The 24,548-nt window shown below is 46.4% G+C and overlaps 1 protein-coding gene across 1 annotated transcript in view; it reads right to left on the reverse strand.

Moving 5' to 3' along the window:
* Positions 1 to 388: 388 nt before the first annotated feature.
* The window catches only part of LOC144822738 (uncharacterized), a 72,156-nt gene continuing 47,996 nt past the window's right edge, over positions 389 to 24,548 (reverse strand). The window contains exon 2 of the mRNA XM_078680625.1: positions 389 to 4,407. Within this exon, the coding sequence (XP_078536751.1) occupies positions 1,972 to 3,732 (1,761 nt within the window). The 5' untranslated portion in view covers positions 3,733 to 4,407 and the 3' untranslated portion in view covers positions 389 to 1,971. The remainder of the gene's footprint in view (positions 4,408 to 24,548) is intronic.

Here is a 24,548-nt window from a genome sequence, read left to right on the forward strand (position 1 = left end):
GTAGTGTATGTTTCCTCAACTCGGTTGCAATTTTGTTTATTTGGGGATGGTATACTGCGATTACTATAAACGTTAGCCTATCTTCAATGCCTCTTAACTGTCTTACTGCATTAATTAATAGCGCTGCTGTTCATGCCTACGTTTATATTGCAAAGCTTCCCCATACGTTCTAACTGACCGCAATGTTCTTATTCTGCTGCCCCTCGCTGTTTCTTCCTGTTGGCGTCTAAGCGATGTCAGTTAACCGCGGTTCTTACGCTGCGTGACATTGCGCGCATGTTCATTGCTGCGAAAACTATTGGATTTACCATTTAAATTCCCTCAAGCCGCACGGCCTTAATGACAGGGTTGAATTTACTTGTTATTTGTAATGCATGGACGCAACAAACAAAGTTCTGTTATTTATTATGAAAACCTGAATCTTTATATTGAAATGAGGCAATCATATGTATTTATATCATGGTGTCAGGCCAGCCCTACATGTATCAACATTGCACACTAAAAGAACAGTAAACACGCCATTTCCACACAGCGCGCAGCGTATTAATAAAGTTTTCTCAAAGCAAGAAAACCTGATTTTCGTTAAAACAGCAATGCGCATGCGCGCAATGTCACGCAGCGTAAGAGCCGCGGTTAACTGACATCGCTTAGACGCCAACTCTTCCAGCAAAATACTGGCATAGTATTTAGATTCAATGTCGAGGAGAGCTATCATTCGGAAGTCATTTCTCTTTCCACTTTTATAGATTGGGTGGATAATAGTGCCTTTCCAGGACTCTGGGATGTTGTGGTTTAGCCTACAGTATGAAAATAGGGGGGCCAAGAGGTCCGACCACAAACCTACGTATGATTTAAACAGGGCCTGAGGAAGACTGTTAGCCCCAGGAGCTCCTTCTGACCTTGCTTTCCTGATTGTACGGGCAATGTTGTTTCTTAACACTTCTGGTGTTGTGAAGGTCTCCGTCAAGGGGTCTTCGCTTTGCTCCATTCCGTCAAATGTTTTTGCTTCCAGGACATGATTAGCTAAGTTGTTAGGCACGGTCTTATCAATGCGTTGGGCTTCAAAAGGTAATAACTCTAAATTAGTTGATGGGGGGCTAGAATGACCGTCCCTGTTTAAGTCGTCGCAGAATTGTTTAGGTACAAACTGAGTCCATTCTTCTGTGGTTATATTTGCGCTACCATGCCTACTTTTACCTAAAGGACCCCTGTTAACTAGAGACCAGAATAACTTTGTGTTGGAGTTCTTGCTTGCTTGAACCAGCTTCAGCCAGAACTGATCCGATGTGATTTGTTTGTCCTTGTATATAGATGATTTGAAGGTTTTGCATGCTCGCTTGTAGTTGTAAATTAGCTTGTGTTTCCTGGGGTTTTCCTAGCCAGGCGTAGAGCCAAGTTTCTTTGAGATTTTAACTTTTTTGTTGCTAATGAAATGCGAGGTTGTGTAATGTGCTGACGAGTACGGCTCGTAGACGGAAATTCGGACATTGATCATCAATTGTTCCACACCAGAGCTTCAGAGGTAAATGTCATGCACTGCAAGGGTTAACCCAGCGAGCTGCAGCTCACATTCTCCTGCTTTCACTTCTAGTTTTCTAAACAGCTCTCTGGCCGCTGTCACATAACTATTAATGATGCATAAAATGAGCAAAACCACAGCCAGCTCTGAAGAATCTTCATTTTGTGCTTGTTAAATAGTTTTGAGTGTGTTGGGTTTATATGTTTTATTACTAATCTCTAAAATTAGCGGAACATACCCTTTTTAATCCAAGCATTGTTCATGGTGTTGATTTTACAGGTAGCATGGTCAGGTATGCTTGGATTTCTTTTTTTATAACTCTCTCACAGAATAAAAACCAACAATGTTTCTTTACTTTTAGTCCACTTTGTGCTAGTCTCCCAATGGGTTTCCTGATATTTCATGTTTTTCCTAACTGTAGGGAAATAAACAATAGCAGAGAATAGACACGTTCATTGATGGTGGAGTGCTCGCTGATGTTTTTTTAGATTTGAAGATTGACAAAAGCTTTTTGCACGTTCACTGCCATGATATGGTTTTTCTCCTGTGTGTCTTCGCTGATGAATCCTTAATGTTGAAGATTGACTAAAACTACTTCCACATTCACTGCACTTGAATGGTTTTTCCCCAGTGTGTGTTCTCTGGTGCCGTTTTAGGTCTGATAAACATATAAAGCTCTTCCCACATTCATTGCACTTGAATGGTTTTTCCCCAGTGTGTGTTCTCTGATGCTGTTTTAGGATTGATAATCGACTAAAGCTCTTCACACATTCACTGCACTTGAATGGTTTTTCCCCAGTGTGTGTTCTCTGGTGCCGTTTTAGGTCTGATAAACCTATAAAGCTCTTCCCACATTCATTGCACTTGAATGGTTTTTCCCCAGTGTGTGTTCTCTGATGCAGTTTTAGGTTTGATAATAGACTAAAGCTCTTCACACATTCATTGCACTTGAATGGTTTTTCCCCAGTGTGTGTTTTCTGATGCTGTTTTAGGTTGGATAATAGACTAAAGCTTTTCACACATTCACTGCACTGGAATGGTTTTTCTCCAGTGTGTGTTCGCTGATGCATCCTTAATGTTGAAGATTGACTAAAACTACTTCCACATTCACTGCAAAGGTATGGTTTTTCTCCAGTGTGTGTTTTGTGATGCACTTTTAGGGTTGATAATAGACAAAAGCTCTTCAGGCATTCACTGCACTTGAATGTTTTTTCTCCAGTGTGTGTTCTCTGGTGCTGTTTTAGGCTTGATAAACATATAAAGCTCTTCCCACATTCATTGCACTTGAATGGTTTTTCCCCAGTGTGTGTTCTCTGATGCTGTTTTAGCTGCGATAATAGACTAAAGCTCTTCACACATTCATTGCACTTGAATGGTTTTTCCCCAGTGTGTGTTTTCTGATGCTGTTTTAGGTTTGATAATAGACTAAAGCTTTTCACACATTCACTGCACTGGAATGGTTTTTCTCCAGTGTGTGTTCGCTGATGAATCCTTAATGTTGAAGATTGACTAAAACTACTTCCACATTCACTGCAATGGTATGGTTTTTCCGCAGTGTGGGCTCGCTGATGTGTATGTAGGACTGATAAGCTACAAAATCTCTTCACACAATCACTGCACTTGAATGGTTTTTCTCCAGTGTGTGTTCGCTGATGAATCCTTAATTTTGAAGATTCACTAAAACTACTTCCACATTCACTGCACTTGAATGATTTTTCCCCTTTGTGAGTTTCCTCGTGCCGTTTTAGGTTTGATAATTGACTAAGGCTCTTCCCACATTCATTGCACTTGAATGGTTTTTCCCCAGTGTGTGCTCGCTGATGCCGTTTTAGGTTTGATAATTGACAAAAGCTTTTCCCACATTCATTGCACTTGAATGGTTTTTCCCCAGTGTGTGTTTTGTGATGCTCTTTCAGGGTTGATAATTGACAAAAGCTCTTCCCACATTCAATGCACTTGAATGGTTTTCCCCCAGTGTGTGTTTTCTGATGGCGTTTTAGGGTTGATAATTGACAAAAGCTCTTCCCACATTCATTGCACTTGAATGGCTTTTCCCCTATGTGTGTTCGCTGATGACTCATGAGTTTAGATGATTCGGAAAAACTACTTCCACATTCACTGCAAGTGTATGCTTTTTCTTTCTTGGTTAGTGTCTCTGAGTCTGGTATGTATTTTTCTACATCTCTTGACTGTGCTTTCTGAAGGGCCAACATGACTGGTAAAGCTCTCCCTGTATGCGTGTGGTATTTTGCTTGTTTGCTTTCCGATTAAACACTAAAATGAAAAGGTCACCAAATACTCGCCACACTCATAACGTGTATTAGGCTGCTTTATGGGTGATTGTGTCTTTAGACTGGATAATGGTTCGGCAAGCTTGCGGGTAAAGATCCATCTTCCTTATGGTCAGTGCACACTGGGACAGTACTCTTTGTTTTATATAGCAGAACCCTCATTTCTTTTAACTTTCAGTTAACTGTGCTTTTCGCTGCTTGTTGTGGAATGGCCTGAAAGAGTTTACAATACACCCCCAGCATTGAATAGTGGCCTGATATCACTTTAGGAAGCAGAGTACTGCTGTAACCACCTCATGATCAGAGCTGGTATTGGACATGGTTACATTAGAAGTGGTTGATTAGTGATGCCTTCCTTTTCTAGAGGTCATTTTTTCATCTTCAGGCACGGAGGTGCACAAATGAGACTGGTAGAACCACCGAATTGCCCTTGACGGCACTTCCCAAGATCTGTCTGTTTATGTTCAGGTTCGACTGCCTTTGTCAGCACTTACGTTTTCCTGAATACTGGAACTCCATGTTTCGGACTTTGCTTTTGCAGAGTTACAGTACTATCTTCATTATTCTTAAACATTTTGTGCAATCAAGGATTGTTTGCTGTAGGATGTAAAGAGATTTAAATTACTTAAATGGAAAATACCTGAATGTGCATATACAATTTTTAATTGATTGTAAAAGCATCTCATTTATTACTATTGTTGAAACTTATGAAGACATATTTAAGACTCATTCAACCATACGGAGATATTTGCATAAAAGTTCTTTTAACCCTTTGCAGGTGTTGGACAGCCCCCGGCCGTCCGACGTCATAATGGTAGTGTGCGGAGGACGGCTGGGGGCTGTCCTGACCACGCTCAGTCATAAACCACCCGCACCGCAGGTCAACGGGTTAAACATGCCACATCTTATTTATTTCAGCAAAGGTGTTCATAGAGTAACTTAGCAAAAAAAGGGTGCTCACATAGCACACATATAATAGTTACAGCTTTAGGTAGACGCATATGGTCACGGTTTTGTTAAAACAAGAACGGCTCTTGGAGTAAGAGATGGATCAGGAAGACTCAAGACAGCAAGGTGGACATCAGGATGTTGTACCACACATCAAATCTTATTGTTCATGGAGGTGACTGGTTTCATTCACTACTAACTCAATTATTCGGGAGGATTCCCCTCGCTGTTATCTCAAGGCCTGATTACAGAAGCCTTTTGTGCGCTGATTGTGTTTGGGGCACTTGTGGCGTAAAGGGGCTCTATCTGGGCCTTGCAGATCAGTTCACTGGGGGTGATCCATCACCGTTCCTTAGCCCACTCTGCCACCCCAGTTCAGACATGGCTATATGCAAATCAGTCTGACCCTGTGCCTGATTGGAACAGTCCAGCCCGAACTGCCAAGCCATGCCTTCCCTGGACCGGAAACAAGCTTCCGAGGACCGGTTTCTGTCATTCCAGCCGTCTTCAGCCCGGCTTGCTTGAATCCAGTGGCAAAGTGAGGGACTCACGTCTGAGCATACCCTGCCACACTTATGGCAGGCAAAAGCGGTACAAAAGGGGGTGGTGATGGACAGAGCATCTGAATCTATCAAACACTCACACCCAGTCAAAAGATCTGGGTTTAATCCATCACCGTTCTTTAGCCCACTCTGCCACCCCAGTTCAGACATTGCTATACTCCGCCACTCCACTCTACGACACTGTGATCCTTCGCTCCAGTCTACGACACTGTACTCCAACAAATCCTCTCTACGGTACTCTACTCCCCACTCCACTCTACGACACTGTGATCCTTCACTAAACTCTACGACACTGTACTCCAACAAATCTTCTCTACGGCACTCCACTCCCACACTCCACTCTAAGACACTCTTATATTTCACTCCACACAATGACACTGCACTCCAACAAACCCTCTGTACGGCACTCTACTCTCCCACTCCACTCTACGACACTGTGATCCTTCCATCCACACTATGACACTGTACTCCAACAAATCCTCTCGACGGCACTCTACTGCCCCACTCCACTCTACGACACTGTACTCCAACAAATCCTCTCTACTCCACTCTACGACACTTTGTTCCTTCATTCCAGTCTACGGCAATGTACTCCAACAAATCCTCTAGTCGGCACTCTACTCCCCCACTCCACTCTACGACGCTATGATCCTTCACTGCACACTATGACACTGTGCTCCAACACATCCTCTCTATGGCACTCTACTCCCCACTCTACTCTACAAAACTGTGATCCTTTACTCCACACTATGACAATGTACTCTAATAAATCCTCTCGACGGCACTCTATGCCCCCACTCCACTCTACGACACTGTGATCCTTCCATCCACACTATGACACTTTACTCCAACAAATCTTCTCTACGGCACTCCACTCCCCCACTCCACTCTAAGACACTCTTATATTTCACTCCACACAATGACACTGCATTCCAACAAACCCTCTCTACGGCACTCTACTCTCCCACTCCACTCTACGACATTGTGATCCTTCCAGCCACACTATGACACTGTACTCCAACAAATCCTCTCTACTGCACTCTACTCCCCCACTCCACTCTACGACACTGTACTCCAACAAATCCTCTCTACTCCACTCTACGACACTTTGTTCCTTCATTCCACTCTACGACACTGTGCTCCAACAAGTCCTCTCTATGGCACTCTACTCCCCCACTCCACTCCACTCCACAACACTGTACTCCAACAAATCCTCTCTACGGACCTTTCCTCCCCCACTCCACTCTACGACACTTTGTTCCTTCATTCCAGTCTACGGCACTGTACTCCAACAAATCCTCTCGTCGGCACTCTACTCCCCCACTCCACTCTACGACGCTGTGATCCTTTACTCCACACTATGACACTGTGCTCCAAAAAAAAACTTTCTATGGCTCTCTACTCCCCCACTCCACTCTACAAGAATGTGATCCTTTACTCCACACTATGATACTGTACTCCAATAAATCCTCTCGACGGCACTCTATGAGCCCACTCCACTCTACGACACTGTGATCCTTCACTCCACACTATGATACTGTACTCCAATAAATCCTCTCGACGGCACTCTACTCCCCCACTCCACTCTACGACACTGTGATCCTTCACTACACACTATGTCACTGTACTTTACCATATCCTCTCTATGGCACTTTACTCCCCCACTACACTCTATGTTAGACCTGGCACCTTGGCGTGAGTCTCCCTTCCACTTTTTGCTGATGTGCCTCAGATTTTTTGCTGGTATTCGCTGCTCAGGGTACTGCGCCACGGCCAATCCGTGCCGCAGTTCAAGTGCTCCCAATGTAAAGTGTATCCGTAATTGACTTCCATGTTTGGCTTATTTGGGTTACTGTCAGTCCCTAGTAACGTGAACTACGCTTGCCAGGGCTTGTAACTACAAATGCTGCTAGAGGGCCTGTAGCGCTGGTTGCACCACCCACAGAAGCGGCCTCATAAAATGTGTCTAGGGTCTGCCATTGCAGAACCTGCGTACAGTCTGGTACTGTCACGCTAACGGCGCAAGTGCAAACACTTGCCCGTCCCTGAACCTTCCCTTAACTTCATATCAGTCGGGCAGGGTGCATTGTAAGCATAAGGTAGGACAAGCCCAGATGTGTGTGGCATGTCCTAATAGTGAATTACCGTCCTTTTCGTTCTTCACTATTGAAGGGCTACCTGTTCTCTTAGGCCAGAATTAGCTGCCGGAACTATTACACGCTATAGTCCCGACAGGCTCAGGTAACACGGTGGCACGTCAAATTTAGTATGCCTGAACTCAGAATAATAAAATACTTCCTTTGGCAAGGTTTGTTTTAATATCCTGGGTTTGCAAATGCTACTTTTAGAAAGTTAGCCTTTGCTCGCCTAACTATTTCAGCCCGCCTCTGCCAGGATGTGTATCTGCTGTCTGGGTTGTGTGAGTGACAGGGCTGGGGGATTCCCGGAGACAGTCTAGGCTACCAGGTGGTGAATAGAGTGATTACACCAGGATGGATGCGCGGAGTAGCCCTTGACTCTGAATAGGGTTGTGCTCCACCACCACAATGCTGGCTCCACCTCCTGCGGAGCGTCTGATGTCTCTGCCCTGCACCCTGAAAGAAGACAGCAGCTTCCTGTCAACAGAGTGCTCTAAAACCGGGCTGAACCAGGCTCAGGCCCCCTGGCCTGCAAAGACAAAAGAAACTGTGTATAAAAGTAGGAACCCTGCTCCTAGCAAATCAGATCCTGTTTTGACCAGGACGACCCCCTGCCTGACTAGAAGGACCAAGAGAAGCTGAAGGAAGGAAACCTGTCCCTGACCTGAGGGACTGGCCTGCAGTGGTGCCGTGCTGAGAACGGAGAGGAAAAGATCAGAGAGGACTTTGAAGACTTGTGCCTGAAACGATCTCCAAGGGCATGATCTCGAGCTTGCCCCCTGAACTGAACCCCAGGACCAGTGGGTTCAATTCTACCTGTACCCGTCGGCTGTTGGGCCTTAAGTTCTTTTCCCTCGCCGGAGTTGTGACTCGGGTGCCTTCGCCCCTCCTAAGGTCGTGACAGCTCGGAGCCTGGTTGCCCCGCCGCAGAGAGCCCCGCTCAAGCTTGAGTCGCTCTCCCCTTAAGTGCCAGCCCGCCCGCTCTCCTGTCACCTCGCCTGCTATGGAGCGCGTTGTGCGCCTCTCATCTTCTCCCGCCGGAATCTGCACGGAGCGCATCTGATAGCCCCGGACGGTCCGTACGTTGCTACATACCCGACTGTCTTGCTTTGCTCTCCTGCATACCAAGGCTCGTGCCGCACCTCAAGAAGGCCTTCCGTACGGTGGTACCGGAGGCCCGGTGCTGCACCTGTCTGCCCGAGAACGTGACGCCCCACACAGATCCATAGGTACGACCTAGCGTGCTAAGAAGTAGTACGCCCCGCAGGCCTGAACGGCGCCTCGCCCTGTGAGCTGCACCAGACCCCGGATTGCCGCAACCCTCCACACCTTCCCGCTCACTCTTCTCGCACCTCGAGGGGGCTTCGAGCCGGATAGATCCTTCGGAGAACCGTCGGCCTCGTCCCTGGTCCACCCTCACCAGTGGCCGGGCTTGAAACGCCTAGGACATTCAACCCAAGGTACACTTGAACTCGATCCCGAGTTCGCATCGGATCCAGGGTCCGCAACGTTTGTTTTCCCTGTCGTCCGTCATTCATCCACGGGTTGCTTCTCCAGCGCGAAGCGTGCTTCGACCCTCAGTGTACCTTGCTGTCCAAGAACACTTAAGAACAATTGCCTATTTAAATCTGGTGCCCTCAATCGCTAAACGTTATATGGTCCCGTAATAATCCTGCATATGAAGTATATCTTTTACATAAAGTCTACTTATTTTTGATACAACCTTACTACTGATGTCCGTCTGTGGTGGGTCAGTGGGTTTACTGTATGTGATCATAAATGCTTAAATAACTATCGCCCTGAAGATTAGCCTTGTCTGCTTGGCCACGCAACCTAGAGGGTGAGCAGGGGTTATTCTTATGGAGTAGTTCCCTTGCCCTGACTAGAAGAGAAGGTCCCTGCTTGTCACAAGTGCATACCTGTGCCAACCAGACACCTCCGATTCTAACACTCACCATCAAAACGGTTTAGGAACACTATTAAGCTGAAGGGCACCCCATTAGAATTAGTCGAATCATTTGACTATTTGGGCACGCGGGTTAACAATTTGATGAAGTGGAATTCCAACTTGGTCAAAATGTTGCTCAATCATAAACGGGTGTTGGGGGCCATTTTAAGACATCAGTGACTTTCCTATAGTAGACCAGTAGCCCCGGCCCTTAAGGTGTATGAGGGCAATGCATTACCATCTGCCCTCTACGGAGCGGAACTATGGGGATTCGAGAACATCACGGACTTAGTGAGATCTGAAAATACATTTTACAGAGGTCTGGTCTCACTCCCTCCATCTACCCCATTAGTTCCGCTCCGCCAGGACTGTGGGAAACATCCAATTAACGAAATTGCTAGGCTTCGTCCCTTACTATTCTGGGTGTGCCTGAGAAGGACCCCAGAATTGTTAATCTATGCCACAGCCCTTAGTGAGCTCATCCAACTCGACACAGGCAATAAGATCAAATGGATTTGTAAACTTAAACAGCTTGTTGGGGACATCGAATTGGCAGAGGCATGGGAAAGCCAGATCCCGCCGCCAAAACTAGTAGCAAAGAAAGCTTACTGGGAGTGGGTGCATGCAGAGGCCACACGCAACCCTAAAAGGGGCACTTTGACAGAGCAGTTTTTAGATTACAAACCTACTCCTAAATTAGAAAATGTTCTTGATTTTATCCAATCTCCGAGAGAAAGGTAATTATTCCTGAAGATGAGGCTTGGAACGCTCCCACTTAATGAATTTATAGCAGGGTGATAATTAGATACCGCGAAAGATGCTGCGCGCCCTGGCTGTGCAGCGTCCACTGAATCTATTTCCCACTTTCTCTTTGCTTGTCCTGCGTATAGACATGCGAGAAGAAAGTGGTTGAAATCCGTTTGCACTAACTTGGGGGCCAAGTACCACAGGGAGGCGCTGCGTATTTTAAAAAAAGATACGTCCTCCCTGTGCGTAATCTGTGGGGTAGCTAAATATTTGGGTTGTGCTTGGCTAACTAGAAGCAAGCTGTTGAGGGTTAGCAACATTAATATCCATTAATATACGCGAGCCCCCTCCCTACGTGCACTGTTGCTCCTCTGTGTATGATATTGTTCGATTGTTTTTACTGTTTTTATGAACTATTTATATTTCTATTTCACTCTTGTAATCCTTTTAATGATGATTGTCTTTTTTTTTTGTATTGTTTGTATGGCAATATGTTACTGTTTTTATTTTAAAATTGGCATGTTTCAAAGCGATGAGATTAGGTTGTTCATACTTTTATGATATTTTATATCGAATAAAGTCATACAACAACAAAAAGCGATCAATAGTGCTGCTGTAAATTGATGAGAGAACAAATAGTGTCTGTTATTACTGCCTTGAACACCTACCTGTATTGGTCTTTTCATTTAATGCAAAATGCGACTAACATTGCCTGCTGTTATTCAAAACTAATCTTGCCTGTGGTTGCCGCTTTGGACCGCTACCTGTACTGGGGTTGCATGCAATGCAATACGCAATCAATATTGTCCGCTGCGATTCTATGATTCAATATGGGAACTAATATTTCCGTAATTTAGTTCCATAAACAAGGGCGCGTCAGCACTATCAATCTGAGTAGCACTAAGCGCTGGTCCACTTTGGTGGGGTTAGTGTATAAAACTGGCCCTCCCCAGAACCACGCGCTCACTGTTCCAGGAATTGATCAGAGGAACAGCTTCCTTCCTGGGCTCCCGCGCTAATCTGGATCTCTCTGTTGTGTTGACGGAGTTTGTTGGCCAACGTTTCTTCAGCTGAACGCTTTGGTGGTGAGTATGCTCGCCCTGCCAGAGATCCGGCCTCCACTTGGGAGAGAGTGAAACCTCTGGTAAGGGCTGAGTCCGGCCTCCACTCGGGAGAGAGTGAAACCCCTGGCAAGGGCTGAGTCCGGCCTCCACTCGGGAGAGAGTGAAATCCCTGGTAAGGGCTGAGTCCGGCCACCACTCGGGAGAGAGTGAAACCCCTTGTAAGGGCTGAGTCCGGCCTCCACTCGGGAGAGACTGAAACCACTGGTAAGGGCTGAGTCTGGCCTCTATTTGGGAGAGAGTAAAACCCCTGGTAAAGGCTGAGTCCGGCCTCCACTCGGGAGAGAGTGAAACCCCTGGAAAGGGCTGAGTCCGGCCTCTATTCGGGAGAGAGTGAAACCCATGGTAAGGGCTGAGTCCGGCCTCCACTCGGGAGAGAGTAAAACCCCTGGTAAGGGCTGGGTCCGGCTTCCACTTGGGACAGAGTGAAACCCCTGGTAAGGGCTGAGTCCGTCCTCCCCTCGGGAGAGAGTGAAACCCCTGGTAAGGGCTTAGTACAGCCCCCATTAGGGAGAGAGTGAACCCCCTGGCAAGGGCTGAGTCTGGCCTCCACTTGGGAGAGAGTAAAACCCCTGGTAAGGGTTGAGTCCGGCCTCCACTTGGGAGAGAGTGAAACCCCTGGTAAGGGCTGAGTCCGGCCTCCACTTGGGAGAGAGTGAAACCCCTGGTAAGGGCTGAGTCCGGCCTCCACTTGGGAGAGAGTGAAACCCCTGGTAAGGGCTGAGTCCGGCCTCCACTTGGGACAGAGTGAAACCCCTGGTAAGGGCTGAGTCCGGCCTCCACTCAGGAGAGAGTGAAACCCCTGGCAAGTGCTGAGCCCGGCCTCCACTTTGGAGAGTGTGAAACCCCCGGTAAGGGCTGAGCCCGGCCTCCACTTGGGAGAGAGTGAAACCCCTGGTAAGGGCTAAGTCCGGCCTCCACTTGGGAGAGAGTGAAACCCCTGGTAAGGGCTGAGTCCGGCCTCCACTCGGGAGAGAGTAAAACCCCTGGTAAGGGCTGAGTCCGGCCTCCACTTGGGAGAGAGCGAAACCCCTGGTAAGGGCTAAATCCGGCCTCCACTCGGGAGAGAGTGAAACCCCTGGTAAGGGCTGAGTCTGTTCTCCACTTGGGATAGAGTGAAACCCCTGTTAGGGCCGAGTCGGCCGAACTTTTTAGCGTTGCAAGCCTCATTATAGTTTTGGTTTTAACTCGAAGTAAGAGACTAAATGTAACCTAATTTCTTGCACAACCAGTAAAGACCATTATTAGTTGAAACAATTCCAGGGAAGGCAGCTCCATAGAGACAAACCCGTTTGATTGAAGAGCAAAGAAAACGATTCATGAATATTATTGTTCTGTTCATATAACTCTTTTCATCTACCCATGTTAGATTTGGGGGTCTCTAGTTGGCACAGGTATGCACTTGTGACAAATAGGGACCCTCTCCTCTAGTCAGGGCAAGGGACTTACTCTAGAGAATAACCCCTGCTCACCCTCTAGGTTGCGTGGCGCGAGCAGACAAGGCTGATCCCTGAGCATTATAGGTTAAGCATTTATGATTTTTACACAGCAATCAAAAATGACCCACCACAAATGGACACCAGTCTATGTTCTATGAAAATACGTAAGCTTTATGCAAATATATACTTCTAGGCAGATTTAAATACAAGACCATAATAACGTTTCTAAATATGAGCCACAAGATCGTTTTTGGCAAAGCGTCTCTTAAACAAATAAATGTGTAGTTCTGTTAGCCGTGCGCGTGGCACACTCTTGGTCCGACTCCTATACTGGGCTCACAAAATTAAAATAATACTGTCCGGTCGTTGCGGACCTCGGGGTCTGTGGCATGTGCACAGGGGGCACGAACTGGGGCACAGTACCTTGCGAGGAGCGGAGTCCGGCCGAAACAGGCAAGCTGGGCGTGGTGGAGGATGGGGCGCAGGTCGGCCTTCGGATGCGGTGGTCCCGGCTGCGTCCGGCTTTGTGGGGATGAGGTAGAGAGCGGGGGTCACGGGGCGATGAGGCAGACGAGACGGATCCTCGGGGACGCTGGGGGTGTTGCAGCGTTCGAGCTGTGCCTTCGGGTCTGTTGGGGGTGCTACGGTACGATGCGGGCAGGCACGGCATGGGGCTCCCAGTACGGAGCATTCAGGGAGGCTTGCAACGTGCGGCGCGGCCCAGCGGGACCGAAGAGTGTGGAGCGGGGCGGCTGGGGTATGTCTCGAACATAAGCCCCGTACGGGGCTCGAGGCAGCACTCGGGTTGAATTCTGGTGGAAGGGGTGAGATGCGCCCAGTGCGGCGCGAACAGGACGAGGTGGCAGAGTGCGGGCAGCCCAGCAATGCGTAGGATGAGCAGCTCGAAATCGAGCGGGGCTCGCACAAGGCGGGGCGGCCAGGCACAAGTGTCAAGGCCCAAGGAGGGGGCGAGGCGCACTGGGAATCACAGCTCCAGCGAGGGGAAAAAGGCAACAGACCAGCAGCAGACAGCGAAGGCAGGATGAGCCCAATGGTCCTGGGGCTCAGTTCAGGGGGCAAGCTCGCCTCCAAGCCCTTGGAGATCGTTTCTTTTGAAGTGCCCAAGTAGATTGTAAAAGTGTCTCTCAGTCTTTTCTCCTCTCCTTCTTGGAGCAAGGCACCCACCACAGGCCAGTCTCCCAGGTCAGAGACAGTAGTCCTCCATGCATCTTTCCCAGGTCCTTCTCTTCAGACAGAGGTTCTTCTTGGTGCAAACAGTATCTGATTTCTTAGGAGCAAGGCTCCTACTTTTATATACCAACCCTTTGTTCTTTCAGGCCAGGGGGGCCTTTGCCTAATCCAGTCCAGTTCCTGAGCACTTTGTTTTGGGCAGCTCTGGCTTTTCTTTCTGTGAGCAGGGCAGGGACATCAGACGCTCCGTAGGAGGTGGAGCCAGCATTGTGGTGACAAGTACAGTCCAGGAGTACTCTGTTGACAGTTTCCCCTTCTCTGTTCACAAGGTGCAGGGCAGAGACATCCGACGCTCCCCAGGGGGCGGAGCCAGCATTGAGGTGGCAGAGCACAGCCCTATTCAGAGTCAAGGGGCACTCCCCCCACCCATCCTGGGGTAATCTCTCTATTCACCACCTGTCAGCCCCAGCCTGTCTCCTGGAATTTCCCAGCCCTGTCACACACAGAAACCAGACAGCAGATACACAACCTAGCAAAGGCGGGCTGAAATGGGTAGGCAAGCAAACACTAACTTTCTAAAAGTAGTATTTGCAAACACAGGATATTAAAATAAACTTTACTAAAAAATGTATTTTATTATTCTGAGTTCAGGCATACTAAACTTGACTTTATACCATGTTCCCTGAGCCTGCTGGGATTATAGTGTTTAACAATTCCAGCAGCCCATTCTGGCCTATGAGAACAGGTAGCCTTACAATAGTGCAAAAACGAAAATGGCTGTAATTCACTATTAGGACATGCCCACACATACCAGGGCTTGTTCTACCTTATGCTTACAACGCACCCTGCCCTTGGGCCTACCTTAGGGGTGACTCACCTGAAGTAAAGGGATTGTTTAGGGGCTGGCAAGCGTGTGCACTTGCCCAGCCCTCATGACAGTACCAGATTGCACGCAGGTTCTGCACAACCAGTGCTGCAGGCAGACTAGCAGTATTTGTATTTACAAGCCCTGGCACTCCTAGTGCACTTGACAGGGGTCTGACAGTAAACCAAATAAGCCAATCATGGAGCACTTGCACTGTGGAACTGATTGGCAGTGGCACAGTGCCCTGAGCAGCTAACACCAGCAAAACATCTCAATCAATCAATCAGAATACTTGTATAGCGCACTACTCACCCGGAAGGGTCTCAAGGCGCTTGGGGGAAGGGGTCCGCTACTGCTCGAACAGCCAGGTCTTGATTTGTCTCCTCAAGGCGAGATGGTCCTGGGTCAGCCGAAGGTGGATGGGGAGGGAGTTCCATGTCTTGGCCGCCAGGTAGGAGAAGGATCTTCCTCCGGCGGTGGCTCTTCAGATGCGTGGTACGGCGGCGAGGGCGAGGCTGGTGGACCCTAGCTGGCGGGTGGGCGTGTAGAAGGTCAGGCGGTCGTTGAGGTACTTGGGGCCCAGGTTGTGGAGGGACTTGTGTGCGTGGGTGAGGAGCCGGAACGTGATCCTCTTGCTGACGGGGAGCCAGTGCAGGTCTCTTAGGTGGCCGGAGATGTGGCTACGTCGGGGGATGTCCAGGATGAGTCGGGCGGAGGCGTTCTGGATGCGTTGGAGTTTTTTCTGTAGCTTGGCTGTGGTTCCGGCGTAGAGGGTGTTTCCGTAGTCCAGTCGGCTGGTGACGAGTGCTTGGGTGACCGTTTTCCTGGTTTCGGTCGGGATCCATCGGAAGATCTTGCGGAGCATGCGCAGGGTGAGAAAGCACGATGAGGAGACGGCGTTGACTTGTCTGGTCATCGAGAGTGAGGAGTCCAGGATGAAGCCCAGGTTGCGTGCGTGGTCTGTTGGCTTGGGTGCGGTGCCCAGGGCGGGGGGCCACCAGGAGTCGTCCCAGGCGGAGGGCGATGGTCACAGGATGAGGCATATCAGCAAAAAGTAGAAGGGAGACTCACGCCAAGGTGCCAGGTCTAACAACCCAGGTGGCTTAACCTGGGGCGTTGAACAATTTAAAAAGAGAGAGAAGGAGAGAGAAATGTTTAATGGAAATCTTTCTGGTATGTATGTCTGCAGCAGTGTTAGAATGCAATGGAGCTAAGGTGTTAAAAGGTTAGCGTTGAACAAGTGAGTTTCCCTTATCCCTTTTATCTGACAGCCTACTATTAAAAAATCACGTATGGACACTGAAACCCTCAAAAAAGCACAATAGAGAGAGAGAGTTCACCATTCCAGGTAAAAATCTTATCCTTCAAAAGCAGAGGAAGTTTTACGGGGAAGTCAAAACTCAAGGTCCATCTGAATATTATGTGTGTTCTCTTTTTCAAATCTCCTTCCCCGCTGTTCCTATCCCCTGAACCCATTTCCCTCGCCTGGCCACTCCAATACTCTGTGCTAATACAGCAAGTTGGCGGTGCCTGGGGGTGGATCTTTCGATTTTCATATAGACCCGAGGAAGAACCGGCCTGATAGAAATACACAATGTAGACCCCCAATGCTCGCCAACTACAGGCCGATCTCCCTGCTACCATTCCAGGGTAAAGTCTTAGAGAAAAGGATCAACTGACACCTTGTTAAATACCTCAAAGACCACCGGCGCCTCCCCACACCTCTCAGTTATGTTATGTTATGTTATGTTAAAGGGGGTACTTTTATAGCGCACGGCTACTCCGAAGAGTGTCCCGGCGCTGAAAGAACCTCACAGACCCAGGAAGAGGATGGAGCGTGAGAAAGGACATGGCTCATAAAAGACTGGTTTCAGACCCAGCCACAGCATGGAAACTGTCCAAAACGCCGCCATGAATGACACCCGCGTGACTCTGGACACAAGAGACAAGGTGTGCTCTCTGCGGAGTTGGAGACAGTCTCCCACCCCATCGACATCGACCGCTTCCAGGGGATCAGAATCCAATGAGACGCACTCCGATGGATCTGCTCCATCCTGACTGGAGGAACCAAGTCAGTCAGCCTGGCACCGTACACCGTGGATGCCCCTTACTTCACCTGCGGAGTTGCACAAGGATCTTCTCTGAGCCCGACCCTCTTAAATCCATCACTGATCCCTCGAGCCAGAATCATCCACTCTCATAGCATCAACGTCCTCTCCTGCACTGCACACAACTGTCTCTCATGGTCGAGGCACCCAAGTTCAATTCCTACATGACGGGAATTGCCCACTGATCGAATGATAACTGCCTAAAACTGAACACTGACAAGACTTAAAATGATGAACTTCCGGAAGAGCACTTCACAGTGGGACGCCACCTGATGGCCACCAGAAATAAGACAGACATCCCCCCCACCCATGCCAAGAACCTTGGCATTGTTATAGACAGCAAACGCATCATGACCGCCCAAGTCAGCGCAGTCACCACCTTATGTGTTGTATCCTAGCTGTATTGTAGTTTATGTCATCCATCGCTCCACCAGCGGAACTCTGTAAGAATGATGGAATAAAAAATTATGGTGTCTGGAAAGCACAGCTGAGACGGGCTGAGCAGCATGCTGGCTGCTCCTGGTGGGGTTAAACCTTTGGACGTGTAACTTTTACAATAAATACTATTGAAATATCACTATTATTCCGGACCACGTTACTACATCATGCTTCATTTCTCTGATGACGTAGAAGATTTTCAAATGCCGCCCAATCAGCACCCTGAAAACAATCCCACACGCCCTGGCAAAAGGAAGCTGGACAAAGGTATGTTAATTTATCGCCTCGATACACCTATGCACCCCTAACTGTGTTTTCGCGCATTGTCTCTGTCTGTATCTTTCTCATTCCTTTCACTATCTACTTCCTTCCTAGATTCCAAATGGCTCACATGGAAACATTTGGTTTCACGGATGAGGACTTTGCCTTTCTGGTCGGTAATACTGCACCAACCGGCTCTACCTCTAATTGTATGTCAAAACCACAAAGTAATAGTGATTTATTGAAACTGTCAAATCTGAAAAAGAAATTAATAAGGATTGAAGCTCATGGAGACTTCATGCTGAATTATTTAAAAGCTTCTATTATCCCGTTAGGATTACGGGTTAGGAATATCCCGGGACTATTTGTAGATGTAAAATCTTTCCTACATAAGTGGAGCATGATAGCGAGTAGGTGCTCCAGGGACCTAATGATTTTGATTATTTCCACTTCTAAAGAGATAGCTTCAGATATAAAAAAAGAAATTGAAGAACTAGAGAATAAAATTAAAACCTCCACAGTAATAACGGATGCTGAAAAACAACTTGAATCCCTAAATAAAGATATTTTATCCTTTGCTGAATATCTCACTAAAAGAAAAGAAGAAAAGTTCACAAAGGATAAGAGATTCTATACTATAGAAAGAGCTTATCCCTATTTAGGAGATAATTTCTACAAATCAGATAATCAACAGGGAGAAGGAGGCTATAACCAACAGAGAATAAACAACTTCTCTGACTCTTCAGACCCTGAATCTGAGAATGAACAAAACTATCATGAGGATGGTCATTACAATCCTCAAAATGGCCGTAGAAACCTACGCCAACCTTTTTTAGGGTACCGAGGAGGGAAACGGGGACGGCAGAGAGTACGCTTCCAACCGTCATCCCGGGGACATCAAACATACCAACATCCTATGGAAGCGCAGCCCCAGCATTACCTGGAAACTCGCAGCAGGCAGTACCAGAGACAATGGATGTGATACCGATTTTCAATCTCTCCAAACATAACCTAGAAGCTTCAGATATATCCTTACTTTCAAAGGGTTTAACATTTGTCCCTCATGCCAATGTAAACTTATTTGAACTCTATCAAGATATATACTCCTTTTTCAGGAAAATAAGACTAAAAAAATTTTTTATGGACAAGATTGAATTGGAAAATGAGAATTTCTCAAACAATATTGTAGCATTGCCCTCCACCTTCACACCATCACTGGACCAACTCGGTCCAGAAATGGCGATGTTTGAAAAAGTTGTTCTGACAAGATTGGATCAGGCCTTGAAATATGTTCCTAAATCAAAATACAACATCTCTGAAAAGGAACATGACTCCCTACTTAATCTTAAGAACAATAAATCGCTAATAATAAAAAGCAGCGATAAGGGAGGCGGCATCGTTCTGATTGACTCAAACACATATGAAGAAAATATGTTAAAAATGCTGAACGACCAGTTGTTTTATAAAGAAGTTAGGAATAACCCTACAAATAAGTTAGTTAGGAAGATTCAGCAGGTGACAAAGAGAGCATTGGATGAGGAAATAATAAATAAAAAAGAGTACGAATTTCTGAATAAATCACAAGGCAAATTAGCATGCATCTATGGTCTTCCCAAAATGCATAAGGACCAACAAAATCCACCATATCGACCCATAGTATCAACTATTGGCACCCCAACTGAGGCTCTCTCGAAGTATATAGACAATATACTGAGGCCTTATATACCATTTTCTCCATCGTATATTAAAGACACTGGAGAAATGATTGCAAAGGTGGAAAATCTCCAATTCAATAGCAACAGGGATCTCCTAGTTACGCTGGACGTTGAAGCGTTATACAGTAACATCCCACAAAAAGGAGCTCTGGATGCCACCATGTGGTTTATAGACTTACATCAGATACCCTGCAACAAGCAGTTTATCTATGAGTGCCTGTCTATAGTACTGCAGGAAAATGTCTTTCAGTTTGGAGACCGCATGTATCAGCAAACGAAGGGCGTAAGCATGGGGGCAGCCATGGCTCCTTCCATAGCTAATATATATATGGCTCTTTTCGAGGCACATAATATACACAATGAGATGGCCCCTTTTTACGAGTCTGTTTCCCACTGGTATAGGTTCATTGATGATATCTTTTTCATCTGGACCAGTGGGGAACAGACTCTGGGAGAATTCCTGGAATGGGTCAATCTTGCAGACGAAAATCTTCGTTTCACTGCCCATGTCAACACCTCTGAAGTTGAATTCCTGGATATATATATCCGGAATAAAAACAACACGTTGGAAGTAGACCTATATTCGAAGCCCACAGCAAGGAATACCTTGCTTCATTTTTCGAGTTATCACCCCAGGAGCCAGAAGGATGGTATTCCCTTCTCCCAGTTCCTTAGGGTGAGACGAAACTGCACCAACATCAAGGACTACGACAGCCAGTCTGTAAAAATGAAACAAAAATTCCTCGATAGAGGATACCCTCATCGTCTGGTACGTGAGGCCTATAAGAGGGCCCGATACTATGATCGTGATGCCCTTTTGAGATCAAAAAAGGAAGTCCAGGAACCAAAATTAGTGTGTGTCACACGACACTCAACACTAAATGCAACGATCAGGCAGATAGTTAATGCCAATTGGCATCTATTGAACCTAGAACCGTCTGCCCCAAAACTCCAAAAACCGATGTATGCACATCGAAGAAATAAGAATCTTAAGGATTTTGTAGTGAGATCAAGATATTCTGGTACCTCTGAGAAAATCCCATTTGTACAAAAATCTATACAGGGAGCAAACCCAGTAAAGGGCACTTCGAGATGTGGTTCGTGCCAGTCCTGTGATGGTATTATATCAGGGCAAAATTTCCAACTAAATGGATACAATATAGTAGCAAATGATTTATGGACATGCAACACCAGCAATGTTGTTTATTTGCTCATGTGTCCTTGTAACTTAGGATATGTGGGTGAAACTGCAAGAACGATTAAGGTTAGGCTAACTGAACATAGGTCAGCGATCAAGACTAGGAAAGTAGCTGCCCCACTTACTGCGCACTACTCAGATTTCAATCATGCCCCATCAGAGATACGGTGGCGCATATTGGAAAAAGTACATACATCGAATACCAAAGGAGGAGATAAAATAAGAAAAAGACGAGAAGTCTTTTGGATCTTTTCTCTTAAAACCTTTAGTCATGGCCTGAACAGTGATCTGCCCTGGCATAATGCAATTCTGTGAAAATGGCGTTAAATGAACATGTAACCAGAACCTTTTTAAAAAAGATACTGCATATAGATAGGGCCTTCCCCTTTAAGAACCTAGGGTCCACGCTAACCAATGACATCTGTCCTTATAAAAGAACTCCCGAATTGCGAATCGGGGTTGTTCTCTCTGAAAAATTTGATCCATCGGCAGTAGGTCTAGACTCATCGGTGCCCCCGTGTAAACTTCAGGTAGGAACCCGGTTTTTGCCGTGTATTTGTTAACGGATGTAAATTTAGCCGCCTGTAATACTTGGGGTATAATTAGAACCTTGCACTTTTTTTAGTAGGAGTGACGTGCGATGGTAATCTAAAAAGACGGAATTTCATGACGTCTCCGCCGTAGACTCCAGGTAGGAACCGCGTCCATCTTGTAATCAGTAACTGACCTCATTTTAGCCTCTTGTAGCAATTGGGGTAAAACTAAAACATTGTACCTTGTTATTAGGAGCTACGTGTGGTGGATACCTAAAAAGACAAAATATCACGACGTCACCAACGTACACTCAGAATTAAATCACGTGGGGAAAACCGGATTGTGTAAAATTAGGTAAGCGGTAACATTAGAATGCAAGTTTGTTGGCACTTCTTGACGGTGCGAGCTAAATATATTCGGAGTAGTTGCGGTGCAAAATTTTGATAATGTAGACGCCCAAGACCTCCTAGGTGAACCGGCAAAACTGAGTGTTGAAGTAGACAAATTAACAAGCCACTCGCCCTTTCTCTATTTAGGAACCGGCAACAGTAAAATATAAAAGAACATAGGACTTCGGTGCCTTGCGAAATTGTTAGCTCTACCTACGTAAACGAAGTGGTACCACGCAGCAATATCATTTCAAGATATTTAGGTAAGTGGTAACTGTATACTGGCCAGTTTCATTTTTATAAAAATATTTAAAAAAAAAAAAAAAAAAAGGGGTACACGGAGCCTCGGCTTACATTGCTGCTTATTTATATCGTCAGGACCTTATTCCACACACTGGTGGCCGTGTCGTGGTACCGAACCGTTTTAATGACCCCAGATGAAGAACATAACATAATCCTCTAAGGGTAAGAGAGCAAGTAATACTTTTTAATTAGAAACAAAGAAAAACTATTGTGGTCACAGACTAAAATACTTGTTTTTCTGACTCATAGGATAGTGTCATCTGTTCCCATTTTAACCCAAAAAAACTTAAGGCAACGTAAGCTCCTATGGTACTTTAAAGAAAAATACAAGGTGAGCTGTTATGTATAAACCTGTTAGCGGATTAACTCTCTAAACAAGGGAATTAGATTCCTTGACCCGTGGTTTACCCGTATGTCATTCTGGTCCTTTTTAGAAAACTGTAAATAAATCTCCTAGCTTTGAAACCGATGAGACAGCATCTATACAGCCGTACTGCAGGTCAAAAAACGGTGAACAGTATTGTCCCTGTACATCTGTACAAATGTAGGTAAGAAACTGAAATGTATAAAAAGTTGTCTCCATAAAATCATAGAAAATTAGTGCTCATAATTAATACACCAATTTCTTAGAATAGGGAGCAAATCTGAAGTAGTGTGACATACATGGAATTCTTCTACCTTTCCCTTCTTCTACTATTTCTATCCTATGACTCTCTGTATTTAATAAATAAATAGGGCCTGTGTTTGAGTAAAAGCCCTAAGCAAACGCAAAACACTTGAAATGCTTAGAATGTACTAGGTTAATGGATGAAAAGAATCACCTGTACCATCAGATCTAATTACTTGATAGCATTGTTTGATGAAGGAATGATATACAAGAATGTCGTTGCCCAAATGTGCCAACCTTTGTGTTTCGCCAAATAATTGAATTCTGAATAATCCATTTCTGTGTTTGCTCGTACATATCAAAATATATGCTTAGATATGAAAATCTGTATATGCATAGGTGTAAAAAATCTGTATATAAGGCGGTACATCATTAATGCGAAGAAAATGCTTATACCAATAGAATGTTTAGAACATACTAAAACTAGTACAGTTATATCATTCAATGACAGAAGGTGTAACAAGTAAACTATTGTTATAATCTTTTTTACAGAAATTGGATGGTTTAAGTCCCGATGAAGGCATATTTTATGTCGAAACGCGTCGACCGGATGCCACCTGACCTCCTTTTTAATTAAATTGTTTTGTGAATATACATGTATCAATATACAATCTTTTATCAATTCTGATCAATGCACTGTTTTTTACTAAATCCTTTTTAATCAAATTAAAAATGTATATTTTCTAAAAACTGCACTAGTTTGTTTTGTTTAATCTATTGGTCATTGCTTTAATATATGCCTGGGATTGTTACTCCACATATATTGTTTACCCTGTCCCAGGATAATTATCCGTATCAGGGGGTCCTTGTTGCTAACACAATATGGACAAAGGGAACACCATCAATCCTGGAGTCCGCAAAAATAAATCACCAGAAAGCAGCAAACTATTCAGAACTCAGCAGCATAATCACTATCAACCTCCCACCCGGCACACATGACACCAAACCTAAAGGAGCTCCACTGACTGACCACACCTAAAGGAGCTCCACTGACTCACCACACCTGAAGGAGCTGCACTGACTCACCACACCTAAAGCAGCCCCACTGACTCACCACTCCTAAAGTAGCTCCACTGACTCACCACACCTGAAGGGGCCACACTGACTGACCACACCTAAAGCAGCCCCACTGACTCACCAAACCTAAAGGAGCTTCAATGATTTACGACACGTAAAGGAGCTGCACTGACTCACCACACCTGAAGGGGCTCCACTGACTCACCACACCTGAAGGGGCTCCACTGACTCACCACACCTGAAGCAGCCCCACTGACTCACCACACCTAAAGGAGCTCCTCTGACTCACCACACCTAAAGGAGCTCCACTGACTCACCACACCTGAAGCAGCTCCACTGACTCACCACACCTAAGCAGCCCCACTGACTCACCACACCTAAAGGAGCTCCTCTGACTCACCACACCTAAAGGAGCTGCACTGACTCACCACACCTGAAGCAGCCCCAAGGACTCACCACACCTAAAGTAGCTCCACTGACTCACCACACCTGAAGTAGCCTCACTGACTCACCACACCTGAAGGAGCTGCACTGACTCACCACACATGAAGGAGCTCCACTGACTCACCACACCTAAAGTAGCTGCACTGACTCACCACACCTGAAGCAACCTCACTGACTCGCGACACCTGAAGGAGCTCCACTGACTCACCACACCTGAAGAAGCTGCACTGACTCACCACACCTGAAGGAGCCTCACTGACTCACCACACCTGAAAGAGCTCCTCTGACTCACCACACCTAAAGGAGCTCAACTGACTGACCACACCTAAAAGAGCTGCACTGACTCACCACACCTAAAGCAGCCCCACTGACTCACCACACCAAAAGGAGCCCCACTGACTCACCACACCTGAAGGAGCTCAGCGGACTCACCACACCTGAAGGAGCTCGGCAGACTCACCACACCTGAAGGAGCTGCACTAACTCACCACCCCTGAAGGAGCTGCACTGACTCACCACACATGAAGGAGCTCCATTGGCTCACTACACCTAAAGGAGCTGCACTGACTCACCACACCTGAAGCAGCCCCACTGACCCACCACACCTGAAGGAGCTGCACTGACTCACCATACCTGTAGGGCCCCACTGACTCGCCACACCTGAAGGAGCTCCACTGACTCACCACACCTGAAGGAGCTCCACT

The sequence above is a fragment of the Lissotriton helveticus genome, chromosome 1_1, assembly GCF_964261635.1.
Source record: "Lissotriton helveticus chromosome 1_1, aLisHel1.1, whole genome shotgun sequence".
Taxonomy (NCBI): Eukaryota; Metazoa; Chordata; class Amphibia; order Caudata; family Salamandridae; genus Lissotriton; species Lissotriton helveticus.